Raw genomic sequence first — 18,428 nt, 5'->3', positions numbered from 1 at the left:
TTCAATCAACTTAAGTCATATCTTAAGTATATTAAGTATATTAAATGTCAACACGTCACTTTGGGCAACGCGCTGACACAAAAACAAGCGTACATCTGATTCAGACATCTCAAGTCACATGGCAATTCAAAATACCTTTCCCTTTTTTTTAAGTGACTCCAGAAGCATTATTTAAAATAAAATTTTTAAAAAAGTACACATAGTAGACTCTCATTCTTCCCTAAATCCAGTTTCTTGCATTTCTGTGATCAGAATTTTTGGGATTTTCTATGTAAACACTACACAGTTGTCCATCAGCAGGTTCTATTTAAAAGCTGAGCTTTTATGACACATTCCTGTGTATATATTGGTGGCAGGGTAACGAGCGTTTGTTTTTTGTTTGTTTTTTGTTTGTTTTTTTTGCTCCTGACTGGTGTTGTCGCCATGTAAAAATGTGTTTGCCGTCATTTTAAGAGGCAGCGCTGCAAATGATTGACAGCTCTGTTAGACAACAACATCACTGCCTGTAGCTGGCGGACCGGTTGAACTTCTGCAAGGCTTATTTCACGTGGGAGGTTGTTGTTGTTGTTTTTTCTTTAAATAACCCTCAATTCCTTTTAATCCATCAACAATTAAAATACATTTGAGGTCATGTTTCTTCAAAAGGAGCTTTATTGGAAATCGTGAACTCATTTTTTGTTGCTTCTATTGGATTTTTAGTGACCTGATAAGCTGTGGAAAAACTTAAAAACAAATTATGCGAGGTAAACAAAATATCTTGTGACCCGTTCATATTTTTCTCAGAACCTCATTATGGGGAATTCAAGGACGTAAACACACTGCCACAACCCAAATAAATGTTTAAAATCAAATAGGTATTAAAGATGTAATGCAAATGCATTGTGCTTAAATGTACTACATCGGATCCAAAAACAAAACAAAAAGTGTCATTATGTACAGTTTGAACAATTGATTCAATGATTGTTCCACATACCACTAGAGCAGACATGGGCAAACCCCGGCCCGCGGGCCAAATACGGCCCGTTATGCTTTTCAATCCGGCCCGCCGAACTTATCCAATAAGGCTAGAAAAAAATTCAAAATCATTAATTTTAATTTTATCCCTGCAATGCCCGCATTTCACCAATAGGTGGCGCCAGGATTTTTATAGTGGGTAATAATATGTTTTTGAATGTTGAAAGTGATCATCTTTTTTCAATAAATCTGGATTTCTTTAACTTTACGCCTTGAATTGAAATCTATTAAAAATAGAGGCAATCACCAGGTTTGACAGATCACAGTGTATGTGCTATTATAATCTATTTACATTTCTCCTTCCACTTTGCCAAATAGTGTGTAAATGCCGCATCTTGCATATTCATTGAGGCAAACGTACTACCTGGATTAGGGCTATTTTACAATAATCATAATAATAATAATACATTTCATTTAAAAACAGCACCTTTCAGAACACCCAAGGTCACTTTACAAAGCATAAAAATACAGCAAAAGTTGAGCTAAAACAATAAAAATGAAGCTATTGGAAAAGCTGTTTTAAATAAGTGGATTTTGCACATTTGAAAAACGCAGTCCTAAGTGCACACTATAAGTAAATCGGGTTGTACATTTATCTGTGTGCGTTTACTGTGCTATGAGGTCCAAATGCTCCTGGTCCGGCCCATCTGTCAAAATTTCAAACCCATTGTGGCCCGCAAGTCAAAAAGTTTGCCCACCCCTGACCTAGAGGGAACTTGAGAATTTTTTTTTATCTTTAGAATACTGAAAACAACAATTAACGCAACAAATGCTAACAGCAGCTACTTTCGCATAACTTCCTGTCAATATTTTTTGAGCAGAGGGTTCTAGAATAAGTGGTGCAAAAAAGGATAACAACCAAAAAAAAAAGCAAAACAAACACAGAGTTAGTTCTATGATGAAGTCTTGAAATCTTATGGGAAGAGACGTTTCAAAAAAGCCAAAGTAAAATGAAAATAAAAACCTCACACTGACTTACATTCTAAATCAATAAAAAATGATAAATGATAAGATCTAGCAAGACACAATGAAAATAAAGTCAAAAAGTCAAAATTTTTCTTTACAATAATATATTCTATGCGGGCCCACTAGTCCAAAAAACGTATTCTGATTAATATTGTGATTAAAGGAGCAAAATCCACCCGTTTTCATCCATGTCAGGGGGCGGCCATTTTGCCGCTTGCTGTCGACTGAAGATGACATCATAGTTGGTCAGGGCTCAGGTAACGACCAACCACGGCTCACCTTTCTTCTGGGTTTAGTCATGTGACATTCGCAATAACTGGTTTCCTTGATTGGTCGTTACCTGAGCCCTGACCAACTGTGATGTCATCGTCAGTCGACAGCAAGTGGACAAAATGGCTGCCCCCTGAGATGAGATTCACATTCTACAAGTAGCCCAGCTGTCGGTTACCATTTGCTGTCGTCAGATTTACGTTTGGAGTCCATGCAGCCCAGAATGGGCCGCATGCCATACTTTGATGTAGGGTAAAGGGCACAGGTTTGTTTACGTGCGTCTGTGACAGGCATTTCTTTGGAAGCCAATGAGTGAAGGCCTCAGCGTGTGTGCGTGTGGTGGAAACTGAGAGGAGGTTGCCAGAGCAAGTTGACATGCACGTGTAGTAGCGTTCACACATTTTCCCTCTCTATAGTATACACATAAACACATGCATACCTTTCTTGGGTTCATCTGGCCTGGCCATCTTATTGGGCGGTGACCCGAACTCCTCGTCGCTGAAGGGCAACCTCTTCATGCCGGAGCTACGCGGGACAAACGGGCACATAAATCAGCGCTTACGAGGTCTTAACAGCCAGTTAACAGGCAGTAAAAGACACTGGAGAACAAACATGCAACGCTTTCAAGCCTTCCCTAAAAAACAACATTTTTCCCGTAGTGCCTTTTTACTGAGAAGGTGGCAAAAGGTCTCCACGGTCGCAGTAGTGGAAACCAAATGTGAAGAGAGCGGGTGTGAAATCGGGGCTCACCTGTCTTCTGCATCTTCGGACGCGAAAGGCTGCAAGAAAAAAAAACACACAGACGGACGTTAGCACCAGAAGGCTGAACAGGAGGAATCTGAATGTCTTCTGCTGACTTTAAGGTTTTCGGACAAATACGGCGCTACGTGCCGGGGTCGGCCGGTTCAGTTCACAGGGTTGACCCAGTTAGAGAGGTGATACAAGTCCAAATGTTGACTGAGCTCCTAGAAATGGAGTTAAGCAACAACCGGGGAGTGAGGGGGACCAACAAATGTTTCAAAGTGAAAAAAAAAAAAAAAGTTCTTTCCCGCCACTGTATTGATTGCAGGTGCTGCTGTTATTAGAATGCTATTCTGGGAACGATGAACCCAGTAAGCTCGAGAGTTTATCCGAAAGTGATAGCCAAGGTTCAAAGTCAGCAACGGCGCCAAAAATAACCAAAGTAAATGTTAGCAGTGGGGGGAAATGGGCTGTTTTTAGCAGAAGCACGCTGATTATTGTTCAACCAGCAGGAAGCGCTCCAAGTCTACACGTATTTATCAATGGAGGGGGTTGAGGGGCATTTGTCCTCTTACCAATGGGACACATTCCTGCAAGGAAGAGTGCCACCATACCATACAGTGGTACCTTGAGATAGAACTGACTTGGCATTATTTTTTGTTTTGACTTGTGAGTAGCGGCGTGCATTTCTCTAATAAAATAATATTCGATGCGTATCTTGGTACATGCGCTGCATTACAATTCAAGGATGCTACTTTTTAGAGTGGAATGATTCGATTCGGTTCAATTTCATAAAGGTATGACACAATCCGTTTCTTATTCAAAGTAGATACTCATTTTACAATATGAATTAGCTTGTCACTAAAAATGTTAAATGTTGCATTGGAACAGATGAATAAAAAAAAGTGATAAAAAATTATAAAAAGTACAGTAAATTAAAAAAAGACCAAAAATTGGAAAAATCTCTAATCTAATTTGTTTGCGATTTTTTTTAAACAAAAATAAAAAGTAAATAAAGGAGCAAAAATCTGAAAAATGTCTAATCTAATATCTAATTTGTTTGTGATGTTTCGATTTGAGCAAAAATAAAAAGCAAATAAAAAAAAAGGGCAAAAATCTGAAAAAAATAATATGTAACCTATTTGTGACGTTTTGATTATTGAATAAAAATTGAAAGCAAATTGAAAAAAAAATCAAAAAAAAAAATCTAATATCTAATTTGTCTGTGATACTTAAAAAGTAAATAAAAGAGCAAAAATCTGAAAAAAAAAATCTGTAATCTACAGGTAATATCTATGTATTTATTTTTTGGTAATTAAAAAAAGATTTAAAAAAAAGTGTGTGTTGGGTAGAGTGATTTTTTTTTTTTTTTAGCCAATATCAGCAAATTACATCTGCTGGCCTACATCTTAACTCCAGTTGACCAACTATCTCTATTTACATCTTTTATTTTATTTTATGTTGTCATCTGTAGAGGTTGAAATAACTAACAAGTCTATTTTGTTAAAGTAAGCAGAAGAAAGTACAGATAGCTGCATGTAATCAGAAAAAATTATACCCAAGTAAAGTACAAATGTGTGAAGACTATATGTAAGTGCAGTAAAAAAAAAAAGTATTTGTTATTAATTGCTACTTCCTACAACTGGCATCAGTTACCAAACAGAAACTGTGTGTTCCTGCCAGTAAATGAGCAGGTCATCATGACCCATGAGTGAGTGGGTGGATGCGTGACATGAAGGAGCGTGTGTGTGTGTGTGTGTGTGCGTGTGCATGGCAACTCACATGACGCTGGAAGGTAGAGAAGTGAATGTCAGGTATGAAGAGCACAGGCTGGGTCTCAAGATCGTTCATCATCTTGAAGATGGTCATGTCGTTGCGTTTCTGCAGGATGGGCACTTTGACATCCACGACTGTAAAAAGGGTCGTAAAAATAGGGAGCGGGTTAAAGTCTTTGACGGCGCCAACATGCCACGTGATTGCCTCGCAAAAATTCCGTAGCGTCGCCACTCACAGGACAGGCCCGGGTTGAGGTCGGCCACCTTGCCTTTCCTGCGTGACTGCTTCCTCTCCTCGTCTCGGATCTTCCTCTCGGCCCCCTTGTCGCAGAAGACCTTGATCTGGCAGTAGGACCGGTGGATGGGCTTGTTGCTGCGGTTGTTGTAGCTGTACGTGTCGATCTGCAGGTTGAGCGGCAGGCCCTTCACGCCCTTCTGAGAGGAGAAGTCCGTGCTCAGGCAGTTGACCGAGATGAAGATCTGAGGAAGGGACAGTGAAGCCATCACGAGCCGGTCAAAGACAAAATGCTCTATTCGAGACCACCCGTCCCGTTTCAATAACTCCCCTGTTTGGCGTTTTTGTGCTCAGGCCACAGACGTGTCTGATATAAAAAATATTGCTATGAACCTACAGGATGTTGAAGTGAGGTGAAGAGCTTCATTTTGTCAGGTCTGCCTTGTATGATAGAAAAAAAAGTGCTTTGGTTCAGTTCACTGTCTTCCATGAACCTAACCTGCACTTTTTGAAATGTGGGAGGAGGCCGGAGAACATTCGAACCTCGGACCTGTGAGGCAGATGTGCTAACTGCATTCCAGACCAATCCAAATAAGTAGAAGAAAGTACATATAGAGATTATATAACTGTAGAAATACTCATTGGAGCAGCAAGCATGACTAAATGAAGGCAGCAAGCTTCTTTTATCTATTGTTAAGTGATCTGTGTCTCCCTCTAGTGGTTACATCCAGTCAACAGCAACTCGCATTAATTTCCGACCTAAGGAGAAATTTGCCGGGAGATCGAAAACAATTAAAAGAAAAAAAATGCAAAAAGATAATTGAATAAAACCCTTGTCATCTTTTTTTATTTTATTTTATGAAAAAGTATGTAGTAAAACTACACCAACTAATAATCATTTTCTAATAAACAAGGTATGACGTTTGATATTAATGGCAAAATTCTTGCACAATATGCCTCAAATATGAGCTGCACTTTAAAAAGATAACCATTGGGTTGTTCTCCTAATAGATAACAAAAACAAACTCCCCTTAAGTGAAATTATTAAAAAATAATAATAATGGAGAAATTTTTTTTAATTTTTTTTTTAATTAAGTTATCATACTTAAAATCCTGCAATTAGAAATGTAACTACTTTTTATTTATTTCATATTTTGCCTCTCACCCATTTTTTTTTTTTTGTATGTTATTACCTTTGTTGAAAATTTTTGCTTGTGGTTGTTGTTTGTGTCCTTTTGTTAAATAAAGTTTTATATATCAAAAGTATTAGAGGTATCGGTACTAGGGTGAGTAGTACTCAAAGAGCGAATAAGGTCCGGGAAAAAAAATGTTATCCCTAATGGATTAGGAATTACTTGAAATTGTTCAAAATTGTTGACTAGCTGCACACAATATTTTAAACTATTGTACTTCATTTTTTAACAGAAATTTTGTAAATAGCCAAATGCCAAGCTAACATCTAGCTAATTTCAAATGTGTGAGTAAAGGGGTCTGCCCTGATGCATTAATGCTGCAGGGCGAATCATTTCACGCAAGCATCATCTTCCTCAAACAAGCTGCTGACAAAACCCACAAAAGCACACACAAGGATGAACATCCTATGACCGGTCTGGAGTCATGAGACGGTTGGAGTCACATCCTGGTCTGCGTGTGTGTGTGCGTGCGAGTGACAGACTGCACACTGACAGGTGGGCCGCCTGTTCTATCGTTCATCTTTCCTCTCAAAAGTGACATTGAAAAAACACCTGAGGGCCACGGGAGGGTGAGCAAACGAGGAAGAGTGTTCACCTTCATCCTTTAGCCCACCTGCTGAGTTTCCTCATTCTTTTGCAGCCGTTTATAAAGGATGTTTATTTTGCTGAAAGGGGAATAAGTCACATGATTGACTCGCATTTTCTTTGTTTTTAGATGTACATTTTTGGAGTACTTTTTTCTATTTTTTTTTTATTACATTACATATTACAATTTTTCCAATGTTGGAATTTCAAACATTTTGGGGGTCATTTTGTTAATAATCATTTTTTGTGTTTTCACCCATGTATGCCATATTTTTTTTCCCTGTTTTGCCTTATTTTCATTTTTTTTTTTGTTGTCTTTGGTTTCCTTTGTCTATTTTTTTGTTTATCCCTTTGCTCTCTAGTATCAGTTTTGTATTTTAAAAAAGGTTGTTCTTTTTTCCTTATTGAACTTTTTAAATATATATTTTTTATATTTCCATTTTTGTTAATTTTCCTCATTAAATTCTTCACAATTGATTTTTTTAAATGAACTTCCTCCCTTATCACATATCCATGCATCGTTGACATCTTTTCAGCTTTTTTTTTCATTCCATCATCAACAATCCTGCATTCATACAATAGAAACATTTTTTTTTTTTTTTTACGAATTGGGTGCCTTATAACTCACAAATATGTCAATATACATCACTCAATATGATACTTTCCTCTAGCACAAGTTATGTGACAGTATTTATTTATTTATTTATCAAATTTATTACTTGCCGCAGACCTTTTCTTCCTGCTTGGATTAGATTAGACTTAAATTTTCTTTATAGGTTTTCTCAAATCTTGCTTTTATATATATATATATATATATATATATATATATATATATTTTTTCTTCTTAAATTTTTTACTTTATTGGTTGCTCCTATTTTGGTATTATTGTGAATACTACTGCTGTGTCTACTTTCCATCATGAGAGAAATAAAGTATCTTTATCTCTCCATTTACCCTTCAAATAGTGTAGGACTATAACAATACAGTGTATGTCTATTTTGTTATCTTACTTTGGCCTCTTCATTTGTGTCCCAGGTGAAGGAGATGGCGTTGTAGGAAATCTCCTCGATGTTGCCGATAGTGTTAAAGCTCTCCTTGTAGTCAGCTGTGACGAGAGAAACATGTTGAAAGTTTGATGTGCATGAAATCTCGTGTTATTATCTATTGAACACATGAAAAAGGAACGTACCAATGTCGAGACACCTCTGCTTGGCAGTGTGTTGTCTCGAGTGCCAGTACTTCCAGTGTTTCAGCTGGTCTTCTCTGCACTTCTCCTCCCCGAATACAACCATCACCACACTCTGATAACATAAGAAGTCTTCAGTAAATCCTCACGTATAACCTCAACTGGGTCTTTGTGTGATAATGAAAGTCACCCAAATCGGGCTCATCAATTCTCACCCTGACTTTGGTGATTGGTTGCTGTAGGCCTTTATTGTCGATCTCGCGCAGGGTGATGGGGTAAAACTGGCCCTTGTTCAGATACGTCATGGTCCCGTCGCCGGTTTTCTGACGCAGAGACTTGGATGCTTCAAGGGTGTACTCGAAATTATTCCTACGATGACATGGCAGGAGAAACGTGATCCATTTATCGATTTTCGATAGCAGTGAGTCACAGGTGGGCTCCCTCTAGTGGTCTGTGAAAGAATCACTGCCAAAGTTCAGTTATATTTAATGTTTACATTCAGTCCATTGGCATTTAATCTTTAAGGACGGTTTGTTTTTTAAAATGTATTACTGTACAATTTTAATTTTTAATTTTTTTATTTTAAATGTATTTATTTTTTGTGTGTGCAATACATTTACCTTGAATCATTATTGTGAAGTATAATGTATTTTATTGTCCCATATTTATACTAGGGATGTTTGATACAACTTTTTTCCCCGAGTCAACTCTTGAGCAACAACCATACCGATACCAAGCACCGATACCACTAGTACTTTTGATGTATGACCCCACCCCCCCCAAATTAAAAAAAACTTCACAGATCATTTAACAGAAAACTTGACAGATCATTTAACCCCCCCACCTCTCCCAAAAAATAAACATTGACATATAATTTCAAAGAAAGACCTACTGTATAGCATTTTCTATAAAATTAATGGACAATTCTATTATCCTTTTCCATTTCTATACTGTATTTACAGAAAATTCATTGTAATGGGCATCTGTTGCGACAACCTTGAAATAAACTAATCGATCATTTCAAACTAATCTAACATTACCCTTAAAAAATGGCTTGCAAATATTGATTTTGAAAAAAAAAAATGCAGCAACCGAGAGATGCACATGCAATGAGGACTTGCCGTAACTCGCGGCTAAACTTGGTTCCTCTGTGACATAGAAAGTTGAGATGCGTCACTTTGAACAATACCTCCTTGACAATTTAAGATTAGGATTAAGATTAACTCATTTACTGCCATCGACGACTATAGATGTCAAAAATTCATGTGAAGTATTTCTATTAGTTTAAAAAAAAATTTATTTCATTAATTTTTTTATGAAAACCTATACTTTTTTTATTGTACATTTATAACAGATATAAAATTATCATGCGATTAATTTTGATTTAATGCCCCTTGTTTTTATTTTATTTTTTTAAATTAGGCCCGTCAGGCGATTATTTTTTTTAATACTAATTAATCACATGACTTCACTAGTTAACTAACGATTAATCTGTTTTAAATTTACACAAAAATGTTTTTCTAGGTTTTCAAACAAATGTTAAACTAATAGAAATAGTTCAAATGAATTTTTGACATCTATAGCCGCCGTCAATGGCAGCGAATGAGTTAAGATACCAAAAAAATCGTTGTGTTGTGTTCCCGCGACGGGGGAGTCTGGTGTCTCCTTTGAGAGCGCCAAAAAAAGGGACCAGTCTGCAGGGTGGTGTGAAAGCTAAAAGGCGGCGGCGGGTGGCAGGTTCGCCGCGGCGTTTCTTACCCCGGCACTGTGTCAAACTGAGCGTAGTCGTCAGGCGTCATGGAGCCCATACGTAACTGCAGTTCACCCGGGAATGAAAACACCTGTAAACAGACCACAAAAAAATCATATAGATTCAGTTTCCTCTTTTTTTGAAGAATCTAAGTTGCATTATGTCTTCCTCTTTTTCTAATTATTTTCCCAATCAATATTTTTTTTGATCATATACTTTTGAAGTGTTTTTTTCTGCGGCGCTGACCTCCTTCGACATAGTTTGCTTGGGTTACTCTTTTCTTTTCTGCGGTAAACCCCCTCCAGGAAAGGAAAGAGTAAGGGCCTTTGGCTATTGTTAAGGAAACAACAATGGCATAATAACACGCTGGCTGCTATTTTGCCGCGTTCAAATAAAACCAAAGGAGGCCGAGCCCACCGTCGTCTCCATGGGATCGGGTGAAAACGCTATTGTTTGATGAGCCATATCTGAGAGCGGAGAAGAAGAGGAGGAGCGCAATAACGGGATTCCCGCTCACCTCCTGGGAACTGTCCTTGAAACTCTCCGAGAAGGTGGAGTCCGGGGGCGTGCGGGACTGCGTGCTGGGGCTGAACTGCACCGAATTGTGGGCCATCTGCGCGCGGTCAAACACGCCCACGTGGCTGTCGGTTTCGGCGCAGCTGCTGGGCACGGTCAGGCTGTGAATGGGGACCTCGGTCTTGACGTGCGGGTAGTTCTGCAGGGCGCCGATGGACACGGTGACGGTCGTGTCTGGAGAAAAAAAGGGCGCCGCGTGACAGTGAGACGACGGGAGCGGGGATGGTTTGAAGGTGCTCGAGAACCTACCTGGTGATGGAAACTGGTTCCTCTTTTCCTGGGCCAGCTGGAGAATGTTGAAGGGCCCCTTGAGGACTTGGATCCTGTTCTCCATGCTGGTCTCTGGAAGAGGAGGGATGCCATGTGTTGCCTGAAGCTGGTGCCTACAGAAAGAAAATATATTATATACAACAGGGTGTCTAAACTACGGCCTGGGGGCCATTTGCGGCCCACCATTCATTTTTCGGTGGCCCGCATCATATACTAAAAATAGCATTAAAAAAAAAAAATGTTGGGAGATGGTCAAAGTAAGAAGGGGAAAAAATAGAATCCACTGTTAAAAACAAATTAGTTTATATACTGAACCCTAATCCTGTTTTTAAACATTATAAAAAAATAATAATAATAATTCCAAAATTCAGAATCCTTCAAGTGGTTTAAATGACTAATTTAAATACTTGGCACAGCAGAAAGACTGAGGACTGAACCCTGATCCTGTTTTTAAACCTTACTTCTTTAAAATAATAATAATAATAAAAAATTAATTAAAAAAATCCAAAATTCAGAATCCTTCAAGTTGTTTAAATGACTAATTTAAATACTTGGCACAGCAGAAAGACTGAGGACTGAACCCGGATCCTGTTTTTAAACCTTACTTCTTTAAAATAATAATAATAATAATTAAAAAATAATAATATTTCAAAATTCTGAATCCTTCAAGTTGTTTAAATGACTAATTTAAATACTTGGCACAGCAGAAAGACTGAGGACTGAACCCTAATCCTGTTTTTAAACCTTACTTCTTTAAAAAAAATAAAAATAAAAAAAAATAAAAAAATCGAAAATTCAGAATCCTTCAAGTTGTTTAAATTACTAATTTAAATCTTGGCACAGCAGAAAGACTGAGGACGCTGCACACGATACTAAGAGAATGTAACGTCAGGCCTCACCTTTTGTTGGGATCCACATCAGAGACCAACGCATCTGGCTTGCCCTGGGTTATTGTTCGTTTTTCCCGGGGCACCTGCATGGGAGGGTAAACACAGCCGCTGAGCGTCTGACCACATCACATCCCGACAGGCTGACGTCTTCAGTTACATGCGGCGTGCGACGCGCTCTGCCTCACAGATGTTGCGCCGCGCACGCCGCTTGAGATGAAATTGCTTACATCATCGCCCTCCCGTGTTTCTGCACTTTTGATTGAGCGCAAGGCCACTGTGATTGTGTCACCAGCAGGCCTGAACCGTTACTATTTATTTCAATGACACCTTTCTTGACACTATAGCAAATCACGTGTGTCACAATCATTATTGTCTATACGTCTGCAGAATTTAGGGAGGGCAACAATGTACGAAATTTATTTTAGAACTGGCCCGCCGTCGTCGCCGAGGATACCTTGTAGTAGTCGTAGAGCAGACCCAAAGCGGCGGCGCTGTCCTCGTCCCCGTTGATGCTCATCATGGCCTTGGTGGCCGCCGTCAGGGGATTCTCCAGGAATGACTTCCAGGCTTCATCCTCTGTGGTGAAGGAGCGACGCTGGCCGCCATAGTTGGGGTCGTTCTGCAGGACCAGCACGGCACGCTTGCTGCAAAGCAAACACGACCACGCTAAAGTCAGAATGGAACTGCTTAGCATCAACTAGCAACAATGAGGACAGTGTTTTATTGAATGTGAATTATGGGAATGTTTAGTTGACAAAAAAAATAAAAAATTACGGCACAGAGTGGATATAAAAAGTCTACACACACCCCTGCTCAAATGCCAGGCTTAGGTGATATAAAAAAAGAGGCAAAGATCAATTATTTAAAACATTTAAAATAAATAAATCCACCATTGTTAGACTTATGATTGTTTCCAGGGCGGAGTAAAAACACACAATTGAGATCCTGTGGTTGCCTAAGTATGCACACCCTCATGATTACTACGCATGGTAAATGGGAGTCAGAACACTATTTCAAGTGCTGCTGAGTCACCCAAAATAAAGTTCAGATGTTCTGGTAGGCTTTTATTATTTTTTTCTGGCAGAACCCTGAAGGTTTTGTGCTGAATGGAATTTGGAAACTGCTCAAAATTCCCTCCACCTTGACTACAGTTTCAGTCGCCACCTCCATGTTTCACTGTAGGTGTTGCGTTCTTTTGGTGATGACCAACATACAGTAGTGTTTGTTCCCAAACATACTTTTTGTTGCCGAATAGTCCAACCTTATTATTATTATTATTATTATTTTTAGTATATTTACGACATTACAAATGAGCTGTTAATTCAACAGAGGGCGGGCAATGTGCTCTCCCCCTCCCACCCCTCTCCCTCTCTCTCTCTCTCATTTTCATTGGACCATATTATATTGCCACATGCATATTTTTTTTTGGGGGGGGGGGGCAATATTCCATGTGTATATATATATTTATTTATTTATTTGACTTTGTAAGAGAAGCCAACGTTACCTCACACAACCTAAATTTATAGAGACAACGGGAGATTATTGTCACCAATTTACCAAACAAATTTACTTGCCAGAAATTCCTTCAACTCCTTTAAAACTGCTGTCGGCCTTCAGGCAACCTCCCTGGCCGTTTTTCTTCTTTTCATCAGTTTCGGAATGTCACTGTTCTACCATATTTTCTCCACTTAAGGAAGTTTTCACTGTGTTCCATGGTATATTCAATTCAGTGGAAATTATTTTGTTCCCTTCTCTTGATTGATACCATTGAACAATTCCTCTAATGCTGTGGAAAGCCTACTGGAACATCTGAACATTATGGTTATTTGGCTGGCGACCAATCCAGGACAAGCACTGTAGAAAATGGATGGATGGGAGTGTTGCATTGAGCAAAAAAAATAAAATAAATTCTGCGTCATTGTATGAACGTCTACAGACAGTAAACTAGCAGACCGAATCATGAATGGATTTTTAAGCCCATCCTTCTCCTCCATCTTCTTGAGGATTAAGCATGTAAATAAAACGTTTTGTCAATCACGTCCTCGTCTCAAAACAGCCACACTGGTGAGAGAAAGAGTTCTTTATCTGCAGGACCAGTTGTTCAGGCTCTTCTGTGATTGCGCAACAAATCTCAGCCATGGAACGGCCGATGAACCTTGAGAAAAGATGCTCTACAGGCTTGTCCAGTGTGACAACTGGAGCGCCGTCGCCTCATTGGCCCGCACGCCTACCGCAGGTGACGCATCCGACCCGGCAGCATTCTTGCGTTCGAACAACTTTTGTTTTTAGACGACGACGCACTGGAAAATGACAACTACGGTACGTTTCGATGTGTCACAGCCTCGTCGTCCTGCTCCGCCTCGTTGCTGCTTTGTACACACGACTGCTGAATATTAGGATAGCGTGCGAGTTTGAACCCCTTTGGCTTGTTGTGTCATCACTGTGAGCCTCTAAGCTGTGAACTTCACGTTCTCCGAATGGAGATGAAAATAAACCCCCCATCAACATGTAGGAAAATATTGGACTTTTCTCTATTGGCTTAAGCCTGTTTGCACAGAATATATTTACTTTTGTTAACTCTAATGATGAGACCTTGGCGGCATTATTAGCAGAGTTCTTGTTAAGTTTAACACATGCAGCAGGGCCTACCGTCAAATTTTAAAAAAAATATGAGTAATTGCTTTAAAAAGTCCAGAAACATCCATCTGCTCATTTCCTCTGAGCTGAAGCTAACCTGACTAATGAATTTGGTGAGAAAGAACTTGAAAATCCTGATATCAAGTCATAAACCAAAACAAACAACCCTTTCACACTAACTTGAAATGTTGACATTTAACCACCCTTTTTCCATTTTGCACCCATCCATGCGTTTTCTATTGCACTTGGCCTCATTAGGGTTAAAGGTGAGCTGGAGCCTAACCTAGTTAAATTTGAGCAAGAAAGAGAACCCGAAACTTGTCATCAGTCAATGTTTAAATCTAAAACCTTTACCAAAATGGCAATTGTCTTCATTTTTATCAACTTTGAGATACAGCAAGCATTTTTTATTATTATTATTTTTTTTAAATCAAACCCTTTCTTCAAGTAAATCGAACAAACCAAACTTTTTCTTGACGTCTGATTTCAAAACTAGGTTTCAATCAATTGTCATAATGAGGCCAATATACATTTGTGAGGTTTTATAGTCATAACAACCCTCTGAAGGAAAGATGTGACGTGACAAAAATGAGTTTAATACCCCTGATTTAGCGTTTTGGGGAAAAAGCGAAGATACGTCCTAACCACACTGTGCTATCCAGTCCAAAAACATTTTGCACCCCCAAAATACTCCTAATACATAAAAAATAATGTGTAAGATCATTGTATCAATCTGAAATGGCCCCTGAAAGACCCCCCCCCTTCTCTCTCTCAGCTGTGAACCGTCTTGAACAATACCACCACCAAACGATCGTGTGGCTCAGTTTCTATGCATAGTATCTACAACAAATGCACCCTTTTCCTTCTCAATTGCTCATGCAAAGTGCTCATTAGTAATCCTAGATCTAATTGTGCCTTTTATTAAACCGCAACCTGATAAGAAGCATTATTTAAGGGCAATAAAACGCTTGGGAAAATAACATACACGATGGAAAACAAATATTTTGGATGTGTCACATGGCGGTTTACACTCGATTAAATATTTGTAAGTTAAAGTAAAGTTGACAAAAATGACCTAAAACGACCCCCGTGCTTGCTTACATTGTTGTAGTTGAGCCAACGCCTAGCAGGTGTACAATTTCATTCCAAAAAGTCTCCTTGTCATTGCCCTCATAAAAAAAAAAAGATTAAAATGATGAACTAAGCATTTTAGGCATTGAGGGGGGGAAACAGTGCTATTTATTTGCATGCAGCAGTATGAAGCTGATGACTTTTTACACATGCGATATGAGGACACTTGGTGTGACATCACCTCTGCTGCAGTTTATTCCTGAACAAACATCATTAGGACTAAACACATAATAGGTCCCGACTGTTTAGCGCTCTGGGCAAAATCAAACAACCCAAAATGAAGAAAAAAAAAACAGCCATCACCCTCATGGGACAGTCTTCTTTTTCTTTATTCTGATTATTCTAACGGCAGCCTGTGCTCTGACGACAGGTGCTGATCCACCTGTACAGGCTCCAACATGACAGGTGAATGAATCACTTCCAACACATGACAGGAGATGCCCAGCCAGAATCAATGTATCAGAAAACTTACCAGTAACAACAAGAGAAGATAGCAATAATCCTAAAGTGACATTTTTTTAAAGCCGTGGTGCGTTCAAGGGAAACTTTATAAAATGAGGGGGGGAAACATCAAAGAAGAAGCAGCTGGTCATAGGGAAACCAAAATGGACGGTTAAACTCCAACGCGGGACGAATGGAAAAGTGTCGGGGGAAAAAAAGATGTAAAAAGTCCACAAAAGTCGTAATTAAGTGTGGCTATTAAGTGCGAGGTGGTTTGTTGTGAGGGCGAGCGAGTGGCGAGGCCAGGACAACTTACTTGTCATGCTCCTGTGACATCTCGGTCGGTCGAACTGGACTTTCTAGTTGGTACTGAAAATCCGATCCGTCTTCTTTTAAGCGTAGAAAAACGGCGCCGCAAACGTTTGGATGAGGGCAGCGGCAACAAACAACGCGTCCCCGGCGGAGCAGAACGGGTTTTGTCGGCTCGACTCGCTTTTTTGGGGGGGCATTACTAAGAAATCGAGGCCGGTTTTACCTGTGAAGTAGACACGGATTGGATTACAGGTGTCCGGTGGGCGGGGCCGCGCTGTCAATTACCCTTTCCAAGGCCCCGATTGGCTGAGCCGGCTGCTTGATTCATAACAGTGGAACCAACAATAATAATATCAACTGAGATTTGACAATGTTGTTTTTAAATGTTACAGTTAGGTTTAAAGTCATTATTAAGTATTATTATAAAATGTGATTTAAAAAAAAAAAACTATGCGCATCCATTGTTATGACACTTGTTTCACATAGTGTACTAAATTAAACAGTTGGCACAACTGAAGCATGTTTTAATAATTAATTACATTACAAATTGTGAAATTTAAACATTATCAATATGAAACTACAGCCCAAATAAATGTTAATCCATACCATGTCTTCAAAATTTATAACGCATCTGAAAGAAAGCCACACAACACCCTGGACTGGTCGCCAGTCAGTCTCAAGGAAAAGAGACAGACACTGCCATTCACACTTTCAATAAGCGAAATCTAAACATGCTACCTGCACCAAAGTCAGGCGGTCGGTGACTAGACACATTACAGTACACAGTGGCCAGCTAATCTGAAATTTTAGTGGCGCAATAAAAAACTTTAGGAGTGCACATGGATTACAAATTGACTTTCACATTTCCACTTTTTACTACTGATAAATTGGCGGAAGATTGTCAACAACAGAAAATATTTAAGAATGAAAATGATTGGTTTCACATTCGCAAATGGATGAAAAATTTTGTTGCACTGACAAATTGGAGCCTTGCATTGCTGTGTTAGTCTATTAAATTACATTGGACTTTTTCCAGTGCATTTTCTAAGAAAGAAATCAGAATTTTTATTAGCCTTCAACTTGAATTTTGACTTTTAATCACCCACACCATAGAACAGACTCAATGAGTGACATCCTTTTAGGGTTAATTATCTTGCCACTGGGATATCAGTGCAAAGTAGGGTACATGAAAGCATACATTTTACAAGGTGACGTGCCCCCCCCCCCCCCCCCGATTTTACAGAGTAGATTAGCATCAACCTGCAGGTAAAGCAGCATGCAAATCATCCAAGACTCACGAAAGATTGCAAATTGCACAGTGAATTAGCATGCATCCAAATTAGGGAGTGGGCTAGGGGGGCAGTAAAATGCCTATCTAGCTCATTTGTTTATTATCGTGCCACTAAAACAGCTGATTGAGGGGTCATCACAGTGTGATCTAAATAAATATAGTACATGAAAAACCTAAAGGCAGAGATAAAAAAAAAAAAAAAAGCACTGCATTAGGTGCAAACAAACAGCTTTGTTGGAGACAAAGGGGTTTTAGGAGATGCTATCAGCGACCCCTCCCGTACACGTACACACACACAAATTGGGATAGAAACTAACTGTAATCCCCCTTTGGTGAACTCTCCCAAACCTCCAGCTCCTGGATCCTGCTTTACTGTTTATTTATCCCAGAGGAAAGACACCTGCTTCTCTTGGAGCTTGTTTGTGTTTGCATTGAGGACATGAGACAGTAGGGATGGATAGAAAGGGAGGGGGGAGGGGAGGGGGGGCACTCGGGACGACTGGGAACATGAGGCCTTGTCGCTGATGGCGGCAGGGCCGCCTGGATGCTGACTCGACACAGTAAAAAGCACAGCCACGATCATTTGTTTTGGTCCCAGACCCAAAAAGGTACGAGAGAGATTTCAGAGAGCGCGTTGATGTAGGGCGTCGCAGGATTAATTGCTTTTGCATCTTTCACCCTTTAAATAATGGGTGTGTAGCGGTAGGTAAGCCCCGGACTGTTTCAGTTCCTCCCTTCTTTTTTGTCATCAATTCTTCAGTTGCTCTCATATGAAACTCTCATTTACAGTGTGCCCCAAGGTACTTTTCGAGCTTCATCCTTGTTTGCCTTGCAAACGCTTTTCATCGGGCCAAATGATACCTTTTGAAAGCAGACTTTATCTCCTTGGTGAATGGTGTTTTTTAACCATCAAGTAAGCTTGTTTTGTATATATATATATATATATATATATAGGATGCCATTGTGCATTTTACACTGTCTGACATGATTTAAACTCACACATAAAACAGTCCAATTTTGATGGAGGCTCAAAATGAGATGCTGTAAATCAACAAATATTGTGGCAGTATCTATGATGGGGGTGAGACAGAGTCCAAATGGGCTCAGCCGTTAACTCCAATATGTGTGTGAAACATAACGTCTAGTAAGTGAGATAATTACACTT

At 39.4% G+C, this 18,428-nt stretch overlaps 1 protein-coding gene across 5 annotated transcripts in view; it reads right to left on the bottom strand.

Annotated features, from left to right (window-relative positions):
* Positions 1-16,148, bottom strand: part of grhl1 (grainyhead-like transcription factor 1) — a 19,397-nt gene extending 3,249 nt beyond the window's left edge. Inside the window, exons 1-13 of one of the 5 annotated variants that reach the window (XM_077557591.1) lie at positions 15,977-16,148; positions 11,906-12,095; positions 11,461-11,534; positions 10,541-10,674; positions 10,233-10,465; positions 9,724-9,806; positions 8,181-8,334; positions 7,969-8,080; positions 7,790-7,884; positions 5,003-5,246; positions 4,774-4,901; positions 3,001-3,029; positions 2,690-2,775 (exon numbers count right to left, since the gene is read on the bottom strand). In XM_077557591.1, the coding sequence (XP_077413717.1) occupies positions 2,690-2,775; positions 3,001-3,029; positions 4,774-4,901; positions 5,003-5,246; positions 7,790-7,884; positions 7,969-8,080; positions 8,181-8,334; positions 9,724-9,806; positions 10,233-10,465; positions 10,541-10,674; positions 11,461-11,534; positions 11,906-12,095; positions 15,977-15,996 (1,582 nt within the window). In that variant the 5' untranslated portion in view covers positions 15,997-16,148. The other 4 variants (XM_077557609.1, XM_077557600.1, XM_077557582.1 and 1 more) reach the window with 4 other exon arrangements.
* Between the last annotated feature and the right edge of the window lie 2,280 nt (positions 16,149-18,428).

This window comes from Vanacampus margaritifer, chromosome 1 (assembly GCF_051991255.1).
Source record: "Vanacampus margaritifer isolate UIUO_Vmar chromosome 1, RoL_Vmar_1.0, whole genome shotgun sequence".
NCBI lineage: Eukaryota > Metazoa > Chordata > Actinopteri > Syngnathiformes > Syngnathidae > Vanacampus > Vanacampus margaritifer.
The sequence above is the reverse complement of the archived record's forward strand: the minus strand, read 5'-3'. Positions and strand labels throughout refer to the sequence as shown.